This window comes from Plectropomus leopardus, chromosome 12, assembly GCF_008729295.1.
Source record: "Plectropomus leopardus isolate mb chromosome 12, YSFRI_Pleo_2.0, whole genome shotgun sequence".
NCBI lineage: Eukaryota > Metazoa > Chordata > Actinopteri > Perciformes > Serranidae > Plectropomus > Plectropomus leopardus.
The window spans coordinates 15,082,052-15,106,456 of NC_056474.1; the positions used below are offsets into that span (position 1 = coordinate 15,082,052).

At 40.9% G+C, this 24,405-nt stretch overlaps 1 protein-coding gene across 2 annotated transcripts in view; it reads left to right on the top strand.

The window, feature by feature from the left end:
- Positions 1–24,405, top strand: part of gpc5c (glypican 5c) — a 133,506-nt gene that overhangs the window by 98,280 nt on the left and 10,821 nt on the right. For both annotated transcript variants that reach the window (XM_042498509.1, XM_042498510.1), the window contains one exon: positions 11,013–11,154. In XM_042498509.1, coding sequence (XP_042354443.1) covers positions 11,013–11,154 — 142 coding nt within the window. The remainder of the gene's footprint in view (positions 1–11,012; positions 11,155–24,405) is intronic.

Below are 24,405 nucleotides of genomic sequence, written 5' to 3' on the forward strand. Positions count from 1 at the left end.
TTTGTAGAGATCACTGTGCCTATCAGTTACAAAAAAAGTAGCAGTATATGTTAGAAAGCCCACATTGTTGTGTAATAAGTTTGACTCTCTGTTGCATTGCCAGTTTGGTGCTTCAAACCAAAGTGACGTCATCAGAGCTGCCATATTAATGAGCTTGCAACACAAGGTTTAGTTGCAGTTTCATTTATTTTGGTTATTATTAAGAGAACTGTGTTTTTTCTCCATTCACCTGTACCTTTGTTTATTTGCTGTGCATAAATGCTTAAAGCTTAGTGTGTTACCATTTATAATTGAAAGTCTTCTATTAGTGTCATTATTTGTTAGGCTCTGAGGAAAAAAGAAAGCAGTCTGGTTGTCTTAACAACAGAAGCACAGACAATAATCACACTTGGAAACACTAGGGTGTAAAGTTAATAGATTGTTTCCATTTTTATTTCCATAATGCAAGCATTTTACACACTGTGAATTCCTAATCATACCCTTTATATCAAGTAAGTACAGCTGCATGAAAGGTTTAGGTTACTTTATTTGTACTCGTAGGTAGATGGTTTTTGCAGTAAAAAGAGGGGGTATCCATCCTGACAAAATTCAAAATTACACACACACTGACAAAAGACAAAACACAATAAACCATGACAAAAAGTGCTCAGTTGCTTTGCTGTCAACATAAGATTGGGATAGGGTCAGAAATCATAATTCGACACTAAATAAATATATAAATATGTGCAAATGTCGCTACGAATCATTCAGATGAGTGATTGTAGCTGGAACAAAACTTTTCCTGTAGCGTTGTGTTTTACATTTTTTGGCACTGTAGATAGATAGATAGATAGATAGATAGATAGATAGATGGGCACATAGTCAAAGGAAAAGTGGACACTACCTTATTCTTCTTGTCCTCAGCTGCACTGTATTAAAGTTGATGCACTGTTGAACCTGCAATGATTAATGCAGTATGTGGGTTGATGAGTACCGTAATGATGCACGTTCGTAGGGAATGACCTGGAGTGGTGCCACTTCAGGGGGGCACTCCTTGAACTTTTTGGGCCACTACCTTACAAGGATCTCTGTATCCCAGTTTGAAGTCTGGAAAGCCTCTGCTTCCAAGCAGCTCAGCAGCAGCAGCCGTCAGCAACTGTCTGTTGACCCTCACATCTCACACAACAGAGTTTTCTGCAGCTAGGTAGCTGTTGGAACATGCTCCCAGAAAACAGCTGATGTCACTCAAACTGTCATACATTTTTTAACAACATCTTCATCATCTGCCCGACAAAAGCCAAAGTTTATCCAGTCGAGCATATTTTACACAAAACACAGTCTACCTCAGTCAGGGAATGACAGGAGAAGGGTGTGACAGCCCAGCGCCACAGCGCTTTGCCGTGATTGACTCACAAGGGTTACATGAGGTCATGGCCAATAAAGTGTCACTAACTGTTAGCAAGGGAATCTACTTGTACTAGCTTGCAGTGCAGGGGCGTGTGGCTTTGCCATTGTTTAAAACATGTTCAAAGTATTACTCAGACGTCTTGGGAAATGTACTTGTTTATTTTCAAAAGTAGAAGCAGACTTTCAGATTTCATGCAGTTTTCATGAAATTCGGTGGAAAGTTAGGCTGTTGGCCCACAAAGAACTGATTAGTTTTAGATTTGCAGAAAATGCAACCATGATGTGGCCACTTTAAAAAAAAAAGAACATTTTGTTTTGGAGATGTAGAAGCAGAGTTTCCCAGCATTCCTTGTTCAAGACAAATCTTACAGAATTTGCTCTGGGACTTTTCTGCCTCAACAAATAGTCTGCCATTTGAAACAGTTATTTCAACACTCCTTTTCTGTGCTCCTGCTATAAATTATGCACAACCTGCATCTTGCAAACTTAAAATGACCATTGTAATTTTATTACACAAGCAATCTTAGCAATTTGGTAAAATGTGTTTGTGCATATATTAATTCACGGTAATAACAAATATGAACATAACAAATCATGAGTCTGACTCTCATTTATTTGGAGATAGAAGTATGGCCTTGGCATAGGTGAATGTAGTCATATGGTGAGTGTGCCCACGCATATGTTCAATTTTCTTTTTTGCTTGAACTGATATTCAGGGTAACAGCATGAAGTCTGTATGTTTTTGTGTGGTGCGGTGGTCAGCGATCTATTGAGAATTAAATATCTTTTCAGCATCTTCTGAGCAATATTATTTTCACATCTAAAAGTCAACAAGGCAAAAGATCTGGCTGTCAGCTTTGGGTGAGGGGTTTTTATTGGCTTCATCTTTAACCACGGAAAGGACATCGGCAGAAAAGTGCTTGGCTCACTGTGATGTTGCGCCTTTGATTTTAGATTCACTTTTGAATCTGTTTCATTTTCCATGTTGTGAATGGCAACACAGGCTTTCTCTATAGTCCAGACTCTGACAGTTGCCATTAGTGTCCAGCCCAAAAGTTGCTTAATCTGCCAGTCAAAGTCCATCAGTTAATTAGGAACTGTCTGGAAACTGGTTGGCCATAACATGCACCATTAGTCCACACAAACAATGTGTCATATCTGTTCCAGAATCAGCAGCTATGAATGGCTAAGCAGTGCAGCTATCTACTTTTGTTTGCAGCCTGTCACTCTTCCTAGAAATCTCCATCTCTGTCTGTTTCTCTCTCTCTCTCTCTCTCTCTCTCTCTCTCTCTCTCTCTCTCTCTCTCTCTCTCTCTTTCTATGTCACAATCATACTTTGGGATTTTTTTTCTCCTTTTCTTGGTTGGGCAGTCTGAAATTTACAGAGAATTGCAGCTATTTCACACAGTACACTTACACTTTCTGTCAGCTGTTGTTTGCTTTTACACAAAAGCATTGTACAGTATGTGAGAGAATGGAGAGAATTTTAATTTAAAAGTTTGGAGGACTTCTGCAGACTTTTAGAGATTACTACTGTCATTTTTTCCTCCAGTCTCCTCCAGGTTTTCCCTTCCCCTCCTTTCCCTTCTCTCTGTCCACATATGCAGTTTTACCACGACTGCCCTCAATGAGGTGATACTGTTTCAAATTGTCAGGGAAGAAAAAGAGCACATGTCTCAATGCGGGCGCACAAAGGTTATGACTTATGATCCCGGTTCAACAGTTTGACAGCAGGATCCCACATAATACACATGCACAGATGCGTGCACAGACCCACACACTTACACAAAGACTTTGACAGTTGCAGTATTCATATTCCATCCCCGGTGACCACATTTCACATTTTTACATTTCATAATCAGATTTTCTGTTTCCACATAAAACTGGAAAGTGTATCCACAGTAGCTTCAGCTGCACACACATACTCTTTGAGTCTCGCCTTTCTTCGGAGCTCCCTCAGTAGGTGATTGGTTACTCCTGGCATTACAGATTTTAGTGTGACTAGGGTGCACTCAAATACATGCAAGAATTCAGCCCTTGATGCTTTCAAACCTGCCCTATCATCCTTTGACCGAAGAATGCTTTTGAAAAGAAAGAGAGGGGAGAATGAGTTGGCAGGCTGAGGAGAACGAGAAAATATTTCATGATTTGGGATTTTATTTAGAGCCTTACTGGAATACCTGATTTGTCTTTGGATGCCAGGGTAATTTCAAGGCAAGCTTTAAGTATAAATGCTGGCATCTTATTTTTTTTTCATCGCCTCTATCCACAGCTCCCCTCACCTGTTTGCACAACTATGAGTTCTGTTTTCTGTCCGAGTGTTACTCCCTTTTTATTTCTTTACTCTCCACTCCTCAAACATCTTGGCTCTTCTTCATCCCTTTGTGTCTATCTGTCGTTCGTTTAGTCTATCACTATCAGTTTGTTTTACGCAGCACATGCAGTTGCAAATCTTTGCTAGATATTGATCTGAAGTTGCAACACTCCCACACTCTCCCATTTATTTTCCTTGACTCAGTTCTGAGTTTGTTAGTGAATATGAAAATAAAACCCTAAAATACCAAACATAGTTTTGTCTTTTTTTTTTTTTCATTAAAAGGCAAAGTACTTTGTCAGATCACTCCCACAAAAAAAAAAAAAAAAACAGCCACATAGGCTGGCTGTTTTTTTGTAAGGCGATATCCGTTGGTAGCTGTAGTGATTATGACTGCAGTAGAGGAGAGAGTGGTGTGACATAATGACCGAGTCCACGTTTGTACAAATATCGAAAAAGCCCCTGTAGGGGGGTGGGGCTTGTGGCGGATGAGTTAAACATCTGACCTCTTCTGATAACAAAGTATGTGATGAGTGCCACGTGAAATACATGTCAAAAGTAGTTATTTAATTCCAAACCATGAAGTTTGTGCTAAATCTATAGTTTTGTGTTTACGGACGTGTTTAAAACTGCAACCATTAGAAAGGTAATATACTATATGTCGTTTCGTTGACCTATTCTGTTGTTTGTATGAGAAAGTATTGTACCTCATACTTCATTGTCCACGAGCATCATCATGTCACTTAAAAATGTTTTGTGTATTGAAATCATTTTTTTTAACTGGAGATATTTTCAAATCTAAAATGTCTGATTTTGTGTGCGTTACTCAGCGCAGAGATGGCTTCACTTTGAACCTGACATTGAAAATTAAGCAAGAAGAATATCATGAAAAAGGCTGATACAGCCATTTGTCAGCCAGTAGTCTTCTCAGTATTTAGTTGAGCCTGGTAACATGTAACAGCAGCAGGTCCTACACAGTGATGAAAAATCATTTTAGGAGAAATAGATTAGCAACACAAACATCAGAATAAATGTTTGGCATTTATGTCTATGCAAACCACGGATATGTTACATTTTTACGGTTCATATGTAGCAGATTTGAATCTTTAAGTTCAACTCCCAATTTTATGTCTTGACAACGCTTGTTAACATGTAGTTATATTAAGGCACAAAAAACATTTGGTTAAATTAAGGAAAACGTGTAACTCAAAATAGTCAGTTTTGAAACCAAGCAAAAGTTTTTGTGTTATTAAGTTAATGTGTGTAGGTGTGCTGTCTGATTTGTTGGTTTGCTGTCTGCTGTCTGGCAGTTTTCTTATCAAGATGTCACACCATCCACCAACCTGTGCCCTGATGAGAAATTCAGCCCTTAAACGTGTAATCTAAGCTATGCAACTGTAGAAATATTGAAATGACATGCAAAAATGTACAAATGTAATGTATCCATGGTTTGCAGAAATGTACAATGCCATCATTTTATTCTGGCAACTGGGCAGATATAAGACAAATTATAGATTACCACTGTACTATTGTGCGTACGATTACAGTGAATTAAGCAAAGTTAAGTTCAGACTAGTTTTATAAAAAAAAAACAGCTGTATATCTATCCATTTGAACTAACCTTTAACAGCTAAAATGTCTGTCTTATTTTAAAGCATGTTTTCTCCATCAATAGACTGTTCTGAAACAGCAAAGCTCTATTAAAGCGTAGTGATAGTCAGCATTGTTTTACATGTCAGAGAGCGAGAAGGCCGAGTCATGTTAGAATAAAGACAGCTTTTCCTGTGGGGTTAAAGGCAAAGCAGATTTCTGCTTTTTACGTTACATAAAGGCTGCTGCTATTGAAATATTCTGCCCACTCGCTCACATTTACCATACGGTGCTGTGTGACCAATCAAGAGGACAAGTCTTTGATAGGTTGTTGTTGTTTTTGGGGACATAAATAGACCATCCTTTGTTGTGTTTAAAATATTCTACGGTTCATCTATGGGTCCTGAGTCATTTGAGGCTGTAAAATATTGTTTTCATGCTTATATTAGTATTTGTATTTGAAATTAACTTGCACAGCCTAGCAGTATATAATGTGTTTTCTGCCTTTACTGTGAAGAAGATAGAAAAAAAAAGGCAATTTGAGAAACTGCTTAAGACACTCATTGAAACCCAGAGCTGGTCCTCAGTGCAGCAACAGTCAATCAGAAAGAAGATAGGGAGAGGGAGAATATTCACAGCATATTATGCATTCAGCAGTCTTTAAGAACTCATATTGGAATATTGTGTATCTCTCTTCCTTTAGCTCCTAGGACAAATTAGCTTCTTCACTATGCTGGTGGAATACCACAATTAAGTTCCCTGCATGTTACTTTTGAAATGACCAATTTGAACAGAAAGAAATAACGAAAAGTCTGGCAGTTTTGCAGTCTTGACACACTCAAAACAAACCAACAAACTGCATTGGACGGCAGCCAACCAACAGTTCTACAACGGCTCGACCGTGGTTTCCACAGCGACGACGCCTTAATTGATTCCTTCTCTAATTAACATGCTTTCAGGACAGCTGGGCCAAGCAGCATTGTGTTAAACGTCCCCTGAACGGCACGGTTATTAGCTTAATACCCCAATGGTTATCTGGATGGTGTTGGTACACAACATTGTGCTGTGCAGCAGAGCATTTCCACATAAACCCGTGGAATGTGCATTGAATTTATTTAGTTGCTTTACATAATAAAAAAGGTTAATGGGTTTATCATGGTTGCAGTCCAGAACATAGGAGTTGTTTTGTCTCTCTTGCTCTCTATCTTCCATTATCACTTATCTTTCCCTTGCAGGCTTCTACTATATATTTGAAATTATTTAGTGGACAGATGCTTGAATTCTAGTTTGCTTTTTGAAGTTGCCCTCATGCACTGTTTATATGTATACCTACAAAAAGTTTTGCACCACATAAGCATGAGCCAGGAATTTGTGTAAAACCCACATAGTCGAAAGAGACTGCCATCACTTGACTAATGTGCTGACGGGATTAAAGAACAAAGACCTTAAAGACCAGAAGTCTGTGTGACAAGGCAGGTTGGGGTGGTGGATGGGTCAAACAACAAAGAACTTCTTCCCAACAGACAGGCGATCGGAATATGAAACCAAGTGAACTTTTAACCATTTTTGAATATATTGTCACAGTGTTTCTTCTCCTAAACCTAACCAAGCGAACTTTACGTGGCAAAACCTAACTTACGTAACTTCATTACTCCATTGAATAATTTTATTTTTTGATAAATATAGAGCATCATTTGTGGGGCACTAATCTGTTAAATGTCATACAAACTATTTTATAAGGATACTAGGCTTTGGTGTTAACTATTTTTTCGTACCTTAATACCTTTTTGACATTTCACAGAGGAACTTGGGTTCACTGTGTATGATGGTGTTACCATCCCCTCCTCCCCCTCCCTAACCCTCTTTCCTGACGGTCTCTCTGTAGTTGCAAGCCAGCTGTTTACAGTCCTCTAACATTATCCCTACCACTCGCAGCCGGTTCTCTGCTCAGCTGCCCATTCCACCGGTGGAGACTGACCTTTGGTGGTACATGCTGTGTACTTCAATACACTACATCCTCAATACAGCCTCTCAATATGAGTTTAACAGAAAGTATTTTTGACAGTATTGAAAATCATACCATAGGGATTTCTAAATACCCTGGTATACATAATGTCGTGATACCATCCAAGCCAAGAGGATGTATTGACTTTTTTGCAGTTATTATACTTTTTCCTATAATTTCGAGACATAGAATAGTGTCAAACTGTAATGAGAATAACTAGTATGATACAGTACATAGAATAGTTAACAACTGAGGTGGGAGAAAGGATTTTCATTCTGTCCCACATAATCTACAAGTCCCTTTACCAAAGTTTTTCCTTCTAACTCAGCATATCACATTGCAGCCTGAAAACAGGCAGAACAAGTACAGGAGGACACACAAAGAACCCCTCAACAGGTTGTAATCTGAGCTAATCCATAACTATAAAATGCATTACTGTAACTAGTGTATTATATTGTTCACATTTTTTTGCCCTCTTGTAACTAACTGTCCATCTATGAAAACTGAGCCTTCCAGCTCTTGTCAGTGGCTTTCATTTTTGTGGTGAGCGTAAGTGATATGTTTTAGCTGTTTCCACTGAAGGGCCCACTCCAGCTTCATGAAGCCTGGCCTTATGGTTGTATTTGACTCATTTCACTGTTGCAGTCATTTCACTTATTCAGGCCTGCAGTGAGAAGGGGCACATTCATAATAAGTAAAAATGGAATACACGACAGATGTAATGAGTTACAATAGCAGAAGTACCCGCTGGTGTCAGGATCTGTCTAGTCTCCTGTGCCTCTCTCTCTTGCAGACAGTGGTAATCACTGCGCTGGTTAGGATGACAGAAAGAATACCAATGTTTTCCTGACAGCTCCTGTGATGACTTTGACACCAGTTGAGCTGCTGCAGAATTAGTGCTGACAATCAAACATTCAAACTTCAACATCGGCTAAGTTTTGTGTGGGTTCCTTATTATTTGCCTCATTATTTTCGCTTGTCAGTTTAAGGCCTTGACTTTCTAGGCATTTATACTTTTTTTAAAAATTCTCTTCCAAGTTAGGTAGGTCTTAAATATCTTATTGTATCTTAAGTATTTTCTGACTGAATGAATTTCCTTGAACTTTTGTATAAATATTCTAGGTTCCTTGAGGTTCAATGTTTGTGACTTTGGTGATCCAACCATAATGTTGTTATCAAAATATTGGACTAATTGTCAGGACATGCAGATAGGAGTACAGTTATTTAACTTACCTAGACAATGTAATCTGATGACTTCAGTGCTTCCCTGACTTTTCTTTTAGTGCATTACAGATCAGGTCAAAATCTTTTTTGTCCAGTACATGGATTTATGACCAAATACTTGCAAAACTATTGACATTACCATCGGCCTCAGTTGCACTTTAGAGCTAAACTAAACTAGGATGGTAAACATGGTAAACAACATGTTAGCATTCTGACATTAATATTTAGTTCAGAGCTGCAAACACGGCATGACTCTAGACTTTTAGGGCCCTATGTAAACAATCTGATCTACATTTAGGGTGTGTACAACCAATTCTGCTAATTAAATTGTGCATAATCTTGGCGCAAAGTAACGTATAAGGGGTAAATGTTGTATTTAGTCCTTTAATTAATCATAGGTGTGTTTTGGGTGAAACATGAATCCAACGGATCAAGAGTGATGTCTCTCATTCCCTTCACACTGCTTTTCAGCAAATTGGAAAAGCAAGCTTTTTTTATTGAGAGTAATGCATTAAGAGCAGTAATGTCACTGCAGCAAATATTGTGGGACATTTAAGCAGCAAAACTCGACAGGGAAAACAATGCTAAACTTTTAGCTTCTTAAACAATCAATGAAGTTATGCTGCCCCTCGTGTGTAAATGCACACAGCATCTCTCCTAATGGGGATTCAGACAGCGGCTCTGCAGCTCTACTATAATTTCTGCTATGTTTACATTGAAGAGAATTTTGTTAATATTTTTCTTATTAATGATGCATTATTTTACTCACTCCAACCCATCCACTGTGTGTAACAAGCAGAGTGTACATGTGTTGTGAACCTGCCTGTTTAGGTCCATCTTACAGTTTGAATTATGCACCCTTTGAATAGCAGGAAAATACTGCACTATTCTGACTTAAGACCAGGTTTTTGTTGGTAAATGGCACAGTTGCTTTCTGCTGTCTCAAAATAGCAACACACCAACAATGTGTCTGACCACACCTCATTTTAAAGCCTACACAGCCTTGTGCGTACAGATGGATGCAAGTAAATTTGCTATTGACACAATGTCTGTGCAGGCTGTGAAAATGACAACTACGTTGGTCTGAAACCAGAGATGACAGTTGTGTTGCGCTGTGCTCTGCTTTGCATTGAGGGTAAGATAGGGCCCATGGTCTTGTTACAGTATGATATCTTACATGTGGCTTTGAATTGTCAATATGCCTGTAGTAAGCAGTGTACTCAGGCTCAGGAGACAAATGGTTAAAAGGTCAAACTTGCTGCCAGGTGTGTTGAGTGACAGGCAAAGTCTGGTGTCAATGGTGAGGATATTAGTCATCCCTCAACACCCCAAACCCCTCCCCTGTTTCTCCCACCTACCTCTCAACATGTCTTTAGGGGTTATTCTCTCCATATGAAGGTCAGCCGTGTACCAGGATTGATCTTGTCAGCTTTCTCATGAATCTTTAATAGTGTGTGCGCGTGTGTGTTAGCTTGTTTGCATATACAACCTATGTGTGTGTCTCTAGTTCCACGTGTTCCACAAATCTGGTATTCACGCCACTTTCTTACCCTCCTACTCCAAAGGATCATTTGTTGTTGTGTCAGGGGCGCTTCTTGTCTGACACGGTGTGTGATGGAACAAAGACCACCTTGATGATGGCGGACAGCAGGAAGAAGCAGCAGGTGGTCCAATTAGTTGGGCCCATGCTGAGACGGAGAAACACCGTAAGGAGTAGTGTTTCACTATGGAGGCTGAGATAGTCTTTATGTAGAAGTGTGTCATAGTACGGCCTGATATCGCTTCTATAGGCCCAGTTGTTGATTACAGTGAGATGCAAGAGTGACATGAAAATACAAATCGAGATAATGCAGACTTTCGACATTGTAATGACCCTACAAATATACCAGACACCTTAAAGATGACAAGTGTTGTGTAATTTATGTGGTTTCCTGAAAACTTTAGTAAAGAAGTGAACATTTGAAAGGGAAAGTAAACTGAGCTTTATCTAGAAGATATAAAGTTTTCTGTCTAATGGAAACAGCACAGTTAAAAAAAAACTCACTTTTGATTTAGAGTGCTTTTTCACCTTGTAATCAATGCTCCTCTTAAAATATGGTTTTAATTACATGCAACACATCATTATACCACCCAGGGCCCTCACTGTACACCACCCTCACTGTTCTACTGTTTCCCAGTGATGCCATACATTATCTGATTGGACCTTGCTGACATTTACAAGAACTGATATTTCAGAGCAAGAAACGGGACACAGGCGGCATACTGGAGGGAACCAAAATGTTCTATTTGGAAACACTACTGCTGCCTGGTTGCAAGATTCGTAACTTTCTATGGAAATGTATTTCACTTGACAGATCAGTTGTGACTTGCAGAGTAGAGACTTAGACCAGTTTTGTGCCAGGGCAAGAATCAGGTTTGCTTGTAAACATAGTAAAAACTAATACTCTACATAAAGCAGTGTGTGATAAACTGTATGACTGTGTTTTCGTTCAGGAGACCCAGGAGAGGTTTCCAAAACTGGGTCAGATGGAGGCTTGGGATGAGCTGGGCAGTGGCGAAATAGAGGAGGGCAGCACCACAGACTGCGATGATGAAGATGGATGTCAAGCCTCTGGAGACGGTCAAGACCAGACCTGTGAGTAATAATACATGCCTACCTCCACATACACTTGCATTTACACACAACTCCCCTTCCCTCTATTCCTTTCCCTTTGCCAGTTGCAGTATTGTTGTAATAAGCCTCAATCATGTGCAAGTTTCCTTCACGTGCAATAAGAGCTCTACTTTATCATTACCCACCGCCCACATGATGTCAACAGCAATCTTTAGCCCCTTTTACACTGCCTGTCCACAGCAGAAATTTTGTGCCATTATTCCACCCTGCTGCTCTGTTTAAATGTAGGATTGCACAATGGGGGGGCAGAGTTGTTTTGCTGTTGACGGCCTGTAAAATAAGTCAACTGACTTCCTGAAACAAAATGTAAATTGCATGTTTCATAACACAAACACAACATAAATATTTACATAAGTAATATAAATGATGAAAATGTTATTCTGCTCAGGTCAGGTCAGGTGTGTTAATGGCAGCAAACTGGGGCTAGTTTGACTTTGTCCGGGTTTCTGACTTCGGATTCGACTTAAATTCATTTGGACTTTTCCATGTTGGTGGTTGTTTTCTTCCGAGCTCTGTGTACAATGGATTCCAGCATTTGTCACAGTAGAGACACCGCTGTTGTGTTACACTTCAAGCCCGTCAGGCGTCTTTTTTCTTCCGGAATGCTTATTCAAGTCACACACTGGGGTGGCATTATGCCTGCGTTGTTTGGTTCTGTATAAAAAAGCAAAGCTCACTCTTTGAAGGGTCCTCATTGTGGCACTATTATAAGATCTCTCTGTAAATGGGGCATTTGTGATGATTTAGAATAACTCTTGTGCTCCACTTGATTTTGTGTAGTAGACAGTATAACTAAGGACAGACCTGCCTCCGAAGGCATAGTCCTTTGTCTCTTTTCTCCAACTCAATGAGCCTTAAATTGTTTTTAGCTGGTGGCCACAAAATCACTATTTCATTCACATCCTACATGGGAAGGGTAATTCACTTTAAAACACGTTTTCCCACTCTGCTATCCTCATCTACTGTGTCTCTACAGCAAAGGTGGTGGCACTGGAGGTCGCTCAGACCCTGAAACAACAAGCCAGTTTGCTTCAGTGGGCACGCACACACACACGCACACGCACACGCAAACACACACACGCTCAAGGCAGTGAGGAGGTGTTTGGACTTGTTTTGGCTTTGATGAGAATCATCTGATCTCGTGCAGAAGCTTCTTGTTAATCATCCCTAATTATCATGTTGTTTTTTCCACCTACACAGTTGAACAATGGAGTTGGTTGTGAAGTATTGTCTTTCTAGAATAGATAGATAGATAGATAGATAGATAGATAGATAGATAGATAGATAGATATACTTTATTGATCTCAAAACTGAGAAATTGGGATGTAGCAGCGCCATACAGTAAGAACAGAGAATAAAGAGCACACATTATTAATAGAATATAAAGGAATATGCTTAAAAAAACCTAAAAAAAACTAAGAGACTGTACATATCTACATATATACATATATATACATGTGTAAAGTGCATATATACATGTGTAAAGTGCAGAGATAGAAGAGAGCAACATGGAGCAACAAATATGCACTTATCCATGCATATAATAGCAGCAGGTGCTAAGTTTCGTATAATGGCTAGTATTTTTTTTTCTTGTGGCTGGTAAGTAGGCCACAAGGCCACAGTGCTCCGAGACATCCATGCAAGCAGACTGGCAAACACAATGAAGACAGGCCCAGTGATAAAATCTTCCCTGGAGTAAACGGAGCCTATTCGGCTTCCCCAGTTCTTCTACAAGACTGCAGAAAAGCCATCTGCTGATTCAGCAGTCTCTTAATGCATAACTTGCACCATGCTTATGAATGCTCACAAGCCCATTTTGCACGGACAGCTAACTACATACATTAACAGGTGCCTCATGATGAGAACACAATTAAATACAATTGGCCTGGGTGTTTAAGATCATATAATCACAACAGCCCCAGTACAAATTTGGCCGAGGACCTTGTTGCATGTTATCTGTCTTTTGCCTGTCACCTCTCCATTCACGGTTATTAAAAGAAAGGCAAAACTGTTTCAACTCTCAAAAAAACTTTTTAAAAAAAGAAAGAAAGGCAAAAATGCTCCAACATGTCATTGAAAATGTTCAAAAGACAACAATTTATCTCTTTTGAGTTACTTGTGTCACAGCATTATCAATTATTGCTATATCATTAAATTTCATTTTGACTATTACTCAATTACTATTACTTTGACTGTTGCTTCATACCAACTCACCTAGGACCTCCCATTTTATGTCATATGTTTTCTTGAATAGAAAAAAAAATCCTATGAAAACTTCTACTGAATTACTGGGACCTCACAAAATATTATAGCTCCACTCCAAGTACTTTTTTAGTTATGAATTTTTGAAGTCTGGCCTTCTGAGCTAAATGTCATAATTTTTGTGATTGTATTTTAAGCCTTACCAATAATATTGAACATCCTAGACACCCTTAGGGTAATTTGCAACTTGTATTCTAACTACGTTTATCAACAGATCTAAAAACTACTGTTCTGGTTTTACCAAAGGGTAGCAAGAAGGCTTTCTACACCACAATGCAGCTAATGCACCAATCAATAGCCATTACATTCCTAGTTACACACAGTTCTGAACAGGTCTTTTCTGCCCTGCTCCTTGTTTCAATGTGTATAAAACATGCCAGCCTTTCTTAGAGCTCTGACAGCAGCAGCAGTATCCCAACAGCAGGGGATAATCAATCAAAACCACTGTCTGAGATTTTCAGAACAAAACCCATTAGTCTGAGCTCAAAGTATAAATCCATATCCTGGTGAGCCCTGTTGCCTGTGCAACTGTCCTTTATCTTTCAAAAGAATATTTGTCACCCAGTAACAAAATCATGCTTCTTACGAAAGGTGTGACTGGCCTGTTGGTATCTATAAAGACAAATTACTGCATAGGCCCCATCATTAGACAACACTGACAGTCATCTACTTCTTTGAAGACTGATCCCAAGAACAAGGCAACACTTGTGCTGTGACACATGTACAGACGCTTTTTGGTACATTATTCATTTACATTCTACAAACCTGCCTTTTTGAACTCAGTTGTAGGTATGTTCTGCTATTTGGCTATTTTCACAGCTTTCAGTTAGAAAATGGCTAATCATTCTTAAAATCAGTTCACCCATAACATGCGACACTCCTTTGTCAAGCTCTTTGAAGTGACCAGTTCGAAGTTTCAGTTTTTTTCTGTTAGAACTGAACTTTTGAAGTTTTAACACTTTCGAAAGTTGTCTTCTCAAAGCAATATTGACTTTATGTTATATTTAACGGGAAGTCAGCTTGTTCTGTGTCTCATTCTCCTATGTCTTTACAATAATTGATTGACTGACTGGTTTTAATTATCCAATAGTGCTGGTTGACAGTACTCAATACCTTTAAAGTATCAACTAAAATAACCAAGTACCAAGTAGTTTAAAAATGTCTCCAGTTCAACGATAGCATCGTTGAGCCCGATATTCTAATCCCACACCGCCAACCAATAGCAGCAACTAACATTAAACACTGAGCTGTTAAAAAGTCCCAACAAACTCGCACCAACATCAAAACAGCCTGACTCTGTTGTTGACAACTGTTAGGTAATATTAGCTCTGTGATGCTGTCAGTTAGCCCTGTCAAAATGTGGGCGTGGTTAGGCTGACTCTCACAACTCTCCCCAGTGCAGAGCTCACACTCCTGCAGTAGCAGCTATACAGTCTGTGGTAAGGTGAAGTCGAGCGTGGTATATTTTATCAATTCTGCATGCTGAGATGCCACAAAAATGTTTGAAAGTATGACTACAGTACATGGTACTATATTTACATTATGGGTAATGAATGAAGTACTTTATTAAAGTCAGTATCACTTTAAAGCTACTGGCACTGGCATTGGTACTGGTATCATTTTTTAAGCTACCCAGTCCTATTATCCAAACATCAGCTTTGGCAACAGTTAAAGGAATCCCTTAGTTGGTTGAGCCTGTAGTGAATTATAGGGGAAGCAGGCATATATTACCTTCTGCCTGTCCACTTGTTTGCCTCTGTGTAGTTGTGGCAGAGCTCCCAAGGTCCATGTTAAAAGGGGGCATGACCGCCCGCTGTTATGCTAAGAGAGACTTCATTACCAAGCTAATGAACAGCACTAATCTGCAGAGAACAGACTCACTGTCTCTATCATCACTCAGATGTGATGGAACTTCTGCAAATCGTACTAAGGAGACAGGATGCATGCCCACAGCCTCCTGCATACTCAAAGCATTCAGAATGTAGATATAGATGCCTCTACATACTTACCAAGCATCAGCAGCCTCTTTTACACAGAGAGCTTTACAGCCACAAAAAGGTACCCTATTTATACGGCTCTTGCATTTTTACACAAAACCAGATGACAGCAGCATCATTCTGCTCCTGTGTGTAATTATACACTGCATCGCAACATCCCGCGATCAAAGGGGCGTGACGTTTAACACAACAGCATCGGCCACTAGTGTGTCATAATATATCCGTCAGCAGCACTCTCTAAACAATAAACAAAGGCATAACATGTCAATAACCTTCTCTGTTACACGGTGGTTGATCTCATCCTCTGCTCTGAGGGTAAGGAGCTCCCAAATCTAATTGTTTTCACATTTGTGGACATTTAGAGCCACCGTTCTTCTTTGTATTAGCCGCTAATTGCTACAGCTGCTTTTTAAACCTCCCGCGGTGGGTTGCACACTTAAACTAGCAGTCAAAAGGTAACACCCGTGCCGCCCATGGTCACATCTTTCCGGCTCGATGTTTTACACAGACCTCATTACTGGGCTGTTACTACCTCCAGTCCTCACTCAGAGGCGAGACAACGCTATTCCCCCTTTTCGTGATCGAACATTTTATATGGAATAGCGAGGCAGCATAACACCATCATATTCCTGCCATGAACAGGCAGAGTAAATGTGACTAGTGATTGTTTAAAACACAAGGATTACATGCAGAAATATGAAAACTGAGCACAATTTTACTATTTGACACTGCCGAGCTTAATAAAAACTACAAGACAAGAGAGACTTGGAAAAGTGGCATTCTTTTCACATACCGCAATTAGTTCTCCACTTTTAAAAGAGAGTGCAGTCTGATTGCATGATGTCATGCCTGTTTGATCTTGGTTCAGACCCTGCTCATCTCGCCTGGAGGCATGTTAGTGTACTTTGTATGCAGACTAAACAAGGCCTAGTCATGTAGGAACTGCCATGACCACAGCCATGAACAGGAGAATAAATCAGTGTATCTTTAATGAACCATATCATTCCTCTCCCCTGCAGCTATAAGAGCTTCTTCTGTGGTACATTTTGTGGCGTGACTATGGCTTATTAACTGTATTAGCCCAGGAACACTTACAGCCGCTCCTTCCAAAAGAGATATTCATTTGTAGCTAGCTCATTAACGTATTAATCTATAAAAGGCCCACAGTGGCACATTAGACCACTATCTCTCCATTAGGAAGAGAGAGGAGATTCCAAATGTCCGTGCATCAAAAGGTAAAGCAGTACTTTATTTGTCTGTCTGCTTCTGTGAGTCCAGCAGCCTTGTCTGAGTCTCTGGCAGAGTAGAAGCTGTCTTTTGTGTTCTGGCCTTTTGTGCAAATCTGGAATAACAGACTAAGGAGAAGAGATGTCTTTTTTATATATTGAAAATGAATATACACTAAAAGTTTGCTTTTAGTTTTTACAGAAAATCTTAATGGAGTTTTGGATGGAACGTGGGAGATTTAAAAGCTTTCCCGCTGCTGCACCTTTTGTATTGAACTGCAGTATAGTGTAGTTAGTGCTGCTGTTGAGGCAGTCTGCCTGACAAAGGTGCAAGAATTCATAAAAACAAAAAGCAGGTTATCCATCTCCGAGGAGGAGGAGAAGTAAATGCATGGATAAACACTTCCTGTGATTGAGCCGCAGGGATGTGCTGCGAAAAAGTGTGAATTGCACAGCCATGAAAGTACAATTCTCTTTTGGTAACAAACACCATCTGTCAGGAACACTGGTGAGCTCATTAAGAAAGTGAAGACACCCCCGGCATTGCTCACACACTCTGCACTTCGGCGGGTAAACCTCTCTATTAGCACGAAGCCATTGGCAATGATTGTTTTGCTTTGCCATCCTGTCAAAGAACATAATTACCTAAATATGACAAGATGGAAAGATTTAAGAGGGGATCAGTGTGCTTCTGTTATTCCTGAGCAGAAGGACAAATGTATTAACTTTTCTTTGTCTCCTTGTGTACCCCAAGGAAACAGCTGGCTGGACGTGTGTGTGTGTATGCGCGCATGTGCGTGCGTGTCTGTGCGCCTGTGTGTGTGTGCGCGCACGTATACCTGACCCCAAGGGAAGTCAACTCCGAACACTATTTTAAATTCACAGCAGCTAGTTTTGTTTGTTTTTTGTTTTTCATTTTTTTAAGAAAATGGGGTGTTACAAAAGTTGTGAATTGTACACTATGAACCCTGCTTTACGCACACACACATTCAAAGACATTGAGAGGTGGTCTGTATGGCATGAGAAGGCTCCAATCAGCAGATTTTGAATGCAAGGCTGAAGGGCACTGGAGCAAAATCTGCACACCTCATCTATCAATGTCCACTATAATATGCAGTTTGTATTTTGCTATGCACAGTTGTAGAAAATGCTTCTGTAGAGATCTTGTTTCTATAACTTGAATGTTCAAAAGACTGCATAGTATTTAGGGCTGCCCCCTGATAATTTAAGATTCAATTCATCAGTCAAAGACCAATCGATCGACTGAGATTGCTTCAAGTCAAGCAGTCATCCTTGTTTGTTTTTTTTTATTTTGGCTTGTCAGTACACTGTGCAGTGTACTTCTGAGGACGTTTTGGTCCCTAGATTTTTTGCTGCAGAGTGAGTGCTCTTGACTTTCACATTACTCTTTGTTATAAGCAGCTGCAAGGATGATGCAGCAGCACAGAGGAGAGAGAGACTCTGCACCTTGGGCTCTGAGATGCCATTATCTTCTCTCTTCTGCATAGAAGTGGTGAATTTAAAGCTTACAGCAACTTAATACAACACAGAATCTAACTTTTGCTTGATATCTACTGTCTGCAAAAAATGTATATTTGATCTACCATTAGCACAGCTTGTTTACATAAATGCTGCTGTCACAATGAACGTCCCATTGGACCCGTTCAACTTTAAAATTTTATTTGGAATAAAAACACATCCGCAAATGACACAGCCCTAATAGTATTGTAGCTGCATATAACTGACCTTGATACAGCATTTCAACTTTGACATATCGGCCCTTATTATGTTCTTGGGTTGCCGTTGTGTTTGTACCTGAATGTCAAAGGCACGGAGAGAACTTCTCCCCAAAGCCAAAAAGGCCATAAAGGTGTGCGGCAGCTGTTCACCCTGGCAGGGGAAGCACATTCCTGAAATGAACGACTGCTTTGGGCAGGATATGGCCAACCTACAACAGTGTTAGCAGGATTACACTGGATCGGCCCCAAGCCCACTACAGCCTGCTGTTGCCGTGGACGCAGCACACACCTTCCTTTCATGTCGGAAAACTCGCATGATGGAGAGATGAGTGGAGATTAAGGGCGATGTGCTGCAAGTCGGGTTTAAGAGAGGACACGAGGTCACAGGTAGAGGTGAAAGAAAATTGTTTGAAATGGTAACAATATAGCTGGATGGTGTGATGCTACAGTACAAGATGTACCAGAGACATGGAAGTACAGCTAACGTGGGAATAAAATGTCAAGGGCTCAGAGAATTGCAATATACAAACCTATGATTCAATCTACCGTGAGAGACAGGGGTTACAAAGGGTGGGGAGGGGGATTTGGTGCTTGTGTGCACTGCCAGGCTGGGTAGAACCAATCCCCACCCCTTGATCTTCCCATCCTAGGTCCTGGACTGAGCCGGAGCCCCTTGGGACTGGCGTGCATAGAGGCCGGCTGGTCAGCAGATGTAGTGGCTGTGTCCCGGTGCGGATATTACCAGTAGGACTGCCATTTCCCTTAGCCTTTCATCTGGAGCTCAAGGGGCTGAGCGAAAGCTCCGCGGGGCAGAGTAGGGTTGGAGAAGAAGGAACAAGAGGATCAGAGATGGCTTTGCAGGGCAGGAAGATGGTCTGGTGTGCGGATGGGTGTGGGAGGAGTGAGTCACATATTCACTCAGATATGCAGAGTCATCTATTTGTTCTATCTGACGTTGTGAGCAACATTGCGTAATTTTCCCAGCACTTCATCTGTGAAGGATTCTGAGAAATATGAGCATCATTCCCTATTAAGTGAGCATGGGGACAGACGCCCTTCAAACAGAATAATTAGAGGGATAATCCTGCAGACTAATATGTGCACATATGTTAGCACTTGAACTACCTGACAGATATTCTGTTTTATCATGATCACTGCACTGTAACTAGTTATATTAACTTACTTTTATCTAGGCAATCAATTTCCTCCATTTTTTAAAGTAAGATCAGCTTGTGAGTTTACAGCGTGTATCACACATTTTTATTGTACACATCCGCATTTGTGAATAACTGTCTCCCATTTCTTGCTGTGCCCCTCCATCCCTTTTTATACCATCTTCTACCTTTCTTTTCTGTGATCTACTTTTTCTTCTCAGCTTGGCATATTCTGCCCTGTGGTTTTTATGGCACTTTGAGAGCATATTAGCTTGAAGGGCTCCCTAGGTGCGCGGTCATCAGAGGAGAATGGTTCTCATTAGCCAGCATCATCATTTTCTTTCTAAGCAGCATCAGCGAGGCCTTTATGATCAAACCTCCTCAGCACACCTTTGGGATGTGTGGACATACTGAAAATCTCTGGTGTGGCAACAGGTTATAAAATAAAGGAAGTGGTGGGACCTGGGAAGTTAGTGAAAACAATATGTAGAATTTTGTATGGTAACGATGAAGTTTACCAGCAGAGGAACAAGGAATGTTAGTGACTCAGTGCTCTGATACCATAGTCACATAAAAGTCTTAACTACAGTGCCACAGAGGGAGCTGTTATTCACTAATATAACAAGAAATCCTTACAACATGTGCAGGTTTCCTGGCAGTAAATCGCATTTAAAAGATGGTGTCCAGACTCATAAAGTGGTCTTTATTGAAAGCTGCAAATTCAGTGGATATGACTTGAAATTTTAATGTGTGCAGAGCTCTCTTTCACGCCCACCTTCCATCCCTGGCACCCTGTCAGGCTTTGACCAAACCTTTGGGTTGTCAGATTAAGGCCCTATCCACACATATAAAGATATTTTGGTAAAGTGATATTTTCCTCTAAGTTTTGGGCTCTCGTCCACATGCCAACAGAGTTTGAGGTCACTGAAACAGATTGTCTTCTTCTGAGGTTCAGAATTTACAAATCTTGGGTTACTCTTTACCTGTAAAGCAGAGCATTTGGGAAATGATAACATTATCTTCTCAATTTGTAGATTCCCATTATTGCTTTTTGCAGTGAGTATATACTAGAAACAACAACAATGGCAGACAACCAGTTTGATACTTTTCTTTTAGCATTTCTTGGTCTAATGACTGCTTACCATATACATTTTCCATTGCTGCACCACTTCACAAACAAATCTTTAGTTACTCAAGGAGGGATATTTAGGTACTGGTTAGATGGAGGGAAGTTTATCGGAGTTCATCTACGCATACCACCCACATTGTTTTGATAAAAAGCTGGTTAAAAATCAGCAAAGTATCCCTTTAATCAGTTCTCAATTAATTTGCGGAAATATTTTGTTGTTTGTTTCACACACTAACAGACAGACCTACAGCTGAGGTGATTAGTGATGGCCCTAGTTTATTTGGGCTGCTTTATTAATGCTCATACCTGAACTTCTCTGCTGGGGGTGGGGATGGGGATCGGATGGGGGGGGAGTGGCAGTGTGTGTTGCGTGTATGACCCCCTCAATTTTCTTGACTCGCCTGGAGCCCAGCTACTAACACAGAAACTGGCATTCCTGCTGTAACACAGCACTGAGCAAATAAAGGCTGACATTCCTGTGATATTGAAAAATACAGTAGAAGGATAAACAGGGATGAGTCTGATCCTCTTTGTCTCAGCTCGGCCTGGAATGCAGGGTGAAATACACACGAGGTGAGGGGAGAAGGAGAGAAAGCATGGAGGGATTCTGGGTGGGATTTTCCCAGGCAGGTACTCAAACTCAAAAGATGTGAACTTTTGTTTTAAAGCCACAATCAGAGTATCTGTTTCAGATAGCAGGGGTGCATTAGCATTGCATGAGTGGTCAGATAATGGACGTTGGTAGCAATGAGCCAATTTTTGTATCGACTACCTGCAGCGTGCAGCTTTATATGTGTGTACGCATCAAAGTCCAGAGCATTCAAGACAAGTCACTTCATTAAAGGCCTATCCTATTGACCAGCGGTGAGAGCGACAAAGCCCTTCTCTCTTATCCATAATTGATGTGGCAATTAGAGCTGAACCTGGAACAGACTGTCAGGCCTGAGGGCTGGGAGGGGGCTGACCTCTCAGTGCTTCAGCTGATTACAGATCAGATAGGAAGGGCCACTGACGGCGTACTTAGTGCACCGTTCGGCGTAATTTGATTCTAAAACTGCAGTCAGTTATGCAACCAAGAGTTTACATCAAAGTATTTGACTCGCCCCCACAAAATCAAACATTTATAACATCACAGCACAACTTTTTTTTTTATCCTAACCCACACAGATTTCTGACTTTGAAGTTGAAAAGGCAAGCATCACTTAGATCAGTTTAATTCAGAGGAGGCCAGTCACATGGAGCAACACAAGACTGCAATCTATTCTCTGTATTTCACTTTTGTGTGGGCACTGCACTGCTAATACTTGGTGACACTGAGCAGGTAGCACCATAATGACAGTTTAAACACACACGGGCCTCTCTTAAGCAGTTCAGCTCTCAGTGTCACTTGAACTCAAGAGCAATTGGAGGGTTGAATGTGTCATTGGCTGTTCGATACTCAAGGCAAGCCTATACACAAAATCACAGAGAGAAACCCTGTGTGAACAGATGAAAGCATGAGGCTTCTGTACAGCTCGGCTGATTCCAGCAGGCAGGAGGAGGGATCCATGTGTGAAATGTTATGTCAGGAGACACACGGTGACAGCGTCTCTTGACTGCTACCTGCTCTCCCTCTTGACTATAATGGATGGCCGTAAAGTGAGTGTGTGCATGTGTGTGTGAGGGAAAGAGCAAAAGAATATGTGAGTTTATCTCTGCATCCTTCACGCTTGTCTGTCCACAAGGACAACCTGACACCTGCCAATGCAATGAGGCGTCTGGTGTTTGAGTGCATGCAGGTGTAGCGTTCAGCGTGCGTGAGTGTGTGTGTGTGACTGAACACTGACACCATCCAATTTCAGTGTTCTGCAGGGATATGTGGTGTGCCTGAATCTTTGTGAAACTGAGGAGTTGTGCTGGGCCTTTAAAGGTATACCATGCAAAAATCGTCAGTTGCTGTTTGTGTACGCAGGATCCAAACTTGGCCCCTCCTCTCAACACTGCTTGTGGGTACTATACACCACAAGCTATCATTGGAGGGGCATTATATTTGTTTCAATATAAAAAAGCTGATACTTGAATATAACTAAGTTAACCACGGCACCTACCTGTCTAACAAAAAAAAGGCAAACACCCATTGCTCCTCACCCCCATCCTCTCTTTCAGGGCTAGCCAGTTAAAGTAAAAGTCAACCCCAGATTTCATCTCATTTAAAAGCGAGCTTTATCTGCTTGGCATATGACCTAGCTATGTTGGCATTTTTTGGAAACATACTGGCTGGAGGCCCAAGGATTACAGCCAGTACAACTCCAGACCAAAGCAAAATATTAAGAATATACAGGCTGAGGGCAGTGTCACTGACATGTACACAGCCACACACTTCCAGTGGGTCATATGTGAGGGTTTTTTTTAGAGGGATGACTTTTGGTCATAAACCCTGCCCCCTCCATGTTAGCAGATCAGACATGAGCCAAAAATAAAAGATCGAACTACACATCAAAATACATGGTTTCTGTCATTGTAGGTGGCTATTATTGTGCTAATGCATGGCTCATTTTTATGATACATTTGGTTTGAATTTGTTAATTAATGCTATAAAATGAGCGTGTGACATCATAACTGACAGCTGTTTGTGTCAATCGCTGTGCTTGTGATCAATGGCACTTTTCACAATCGGGTTGCACAGGTGTATGGTTTCTGTGCAGACTTGAGGAAATTTGGGCTTCAATTTTGTACAGTTGGAATAAGTGGAGATGTGCCATTCATCATATACTCTCTGTTGTGTATTTGTTATTTTTCTTGGAAAATCCAGCATAGTATACCTTTAACTTCTTTCTTTCATGGCAGTTGCTTTCTCCTCAGGATTCTCGTCTATCTTGAGAATGTGTCATTGACTGGTGGAGGTCACTGTCCTCCCAGGGCCTCTTTTGCCTATTTGTTTCTGTGTGTATGTTTGTGTGTGTGTGTATAGGGGAGTAAATCTTAATCTTGCCAAGGAGCTTAATAGTCTAGTACAGCCAAGAACTGCACTGGGTAGATTCCATTGCACTGATCCCTGCTCTGGAGTTGCCATGCTGCTATGCCCGTTGCTAGGTTAGCTGTAAGCTAAGATGAGTTCCCCACTGGTGCCCCTGTATTTTTGCCCCTTGAGCCTCTTAGGTGGCCTACCAGAGACCCTGTACCAGTCCTAGATTCCCTACGTAGGTTGCCTGTGAACCAGGGGGACAGTTCCCAAGAAGTAAGTTTGTGTGTGTGTGTGTGTGTGTGTGTGTTACTTAGAATACGGAATAGGGAGATTAGTTTGACGGGTGAGGAGCCCCTGCCTGACATGGCACCACATAAAGAGTGAGCCGTGGACAAAAACAGCACAGAGATGGATGGCTTGTAATGAACTGTGTGAATGCATCCTCCCCTTCTTTCCACCCTCTAACCTTACCCTTCTTTGTAGGAAAGTGTGTGTGAAAAGAGATAAGGAAATGTGTGAGTGCTTGTGAAGGTAAATGTCTGTGAGTGTGTGTGAAACAGTGAAAGAGAAGCCTTTACAAAAAATGACCCGTAGAGTTTTAGCATTCTCCAGTTGTCCCAAACAGTGTCAGGACACCCGTGATCCATAGTCACCAAGAGCAGCATCAGTCTTTTATTGGTGTCCAAAGGTCTGATCGGAGGGAGACTGATGGCTCTGTGTCCTAGTAATGCTGCTTTACCCAAGAATGAAGGAGGCTTGCA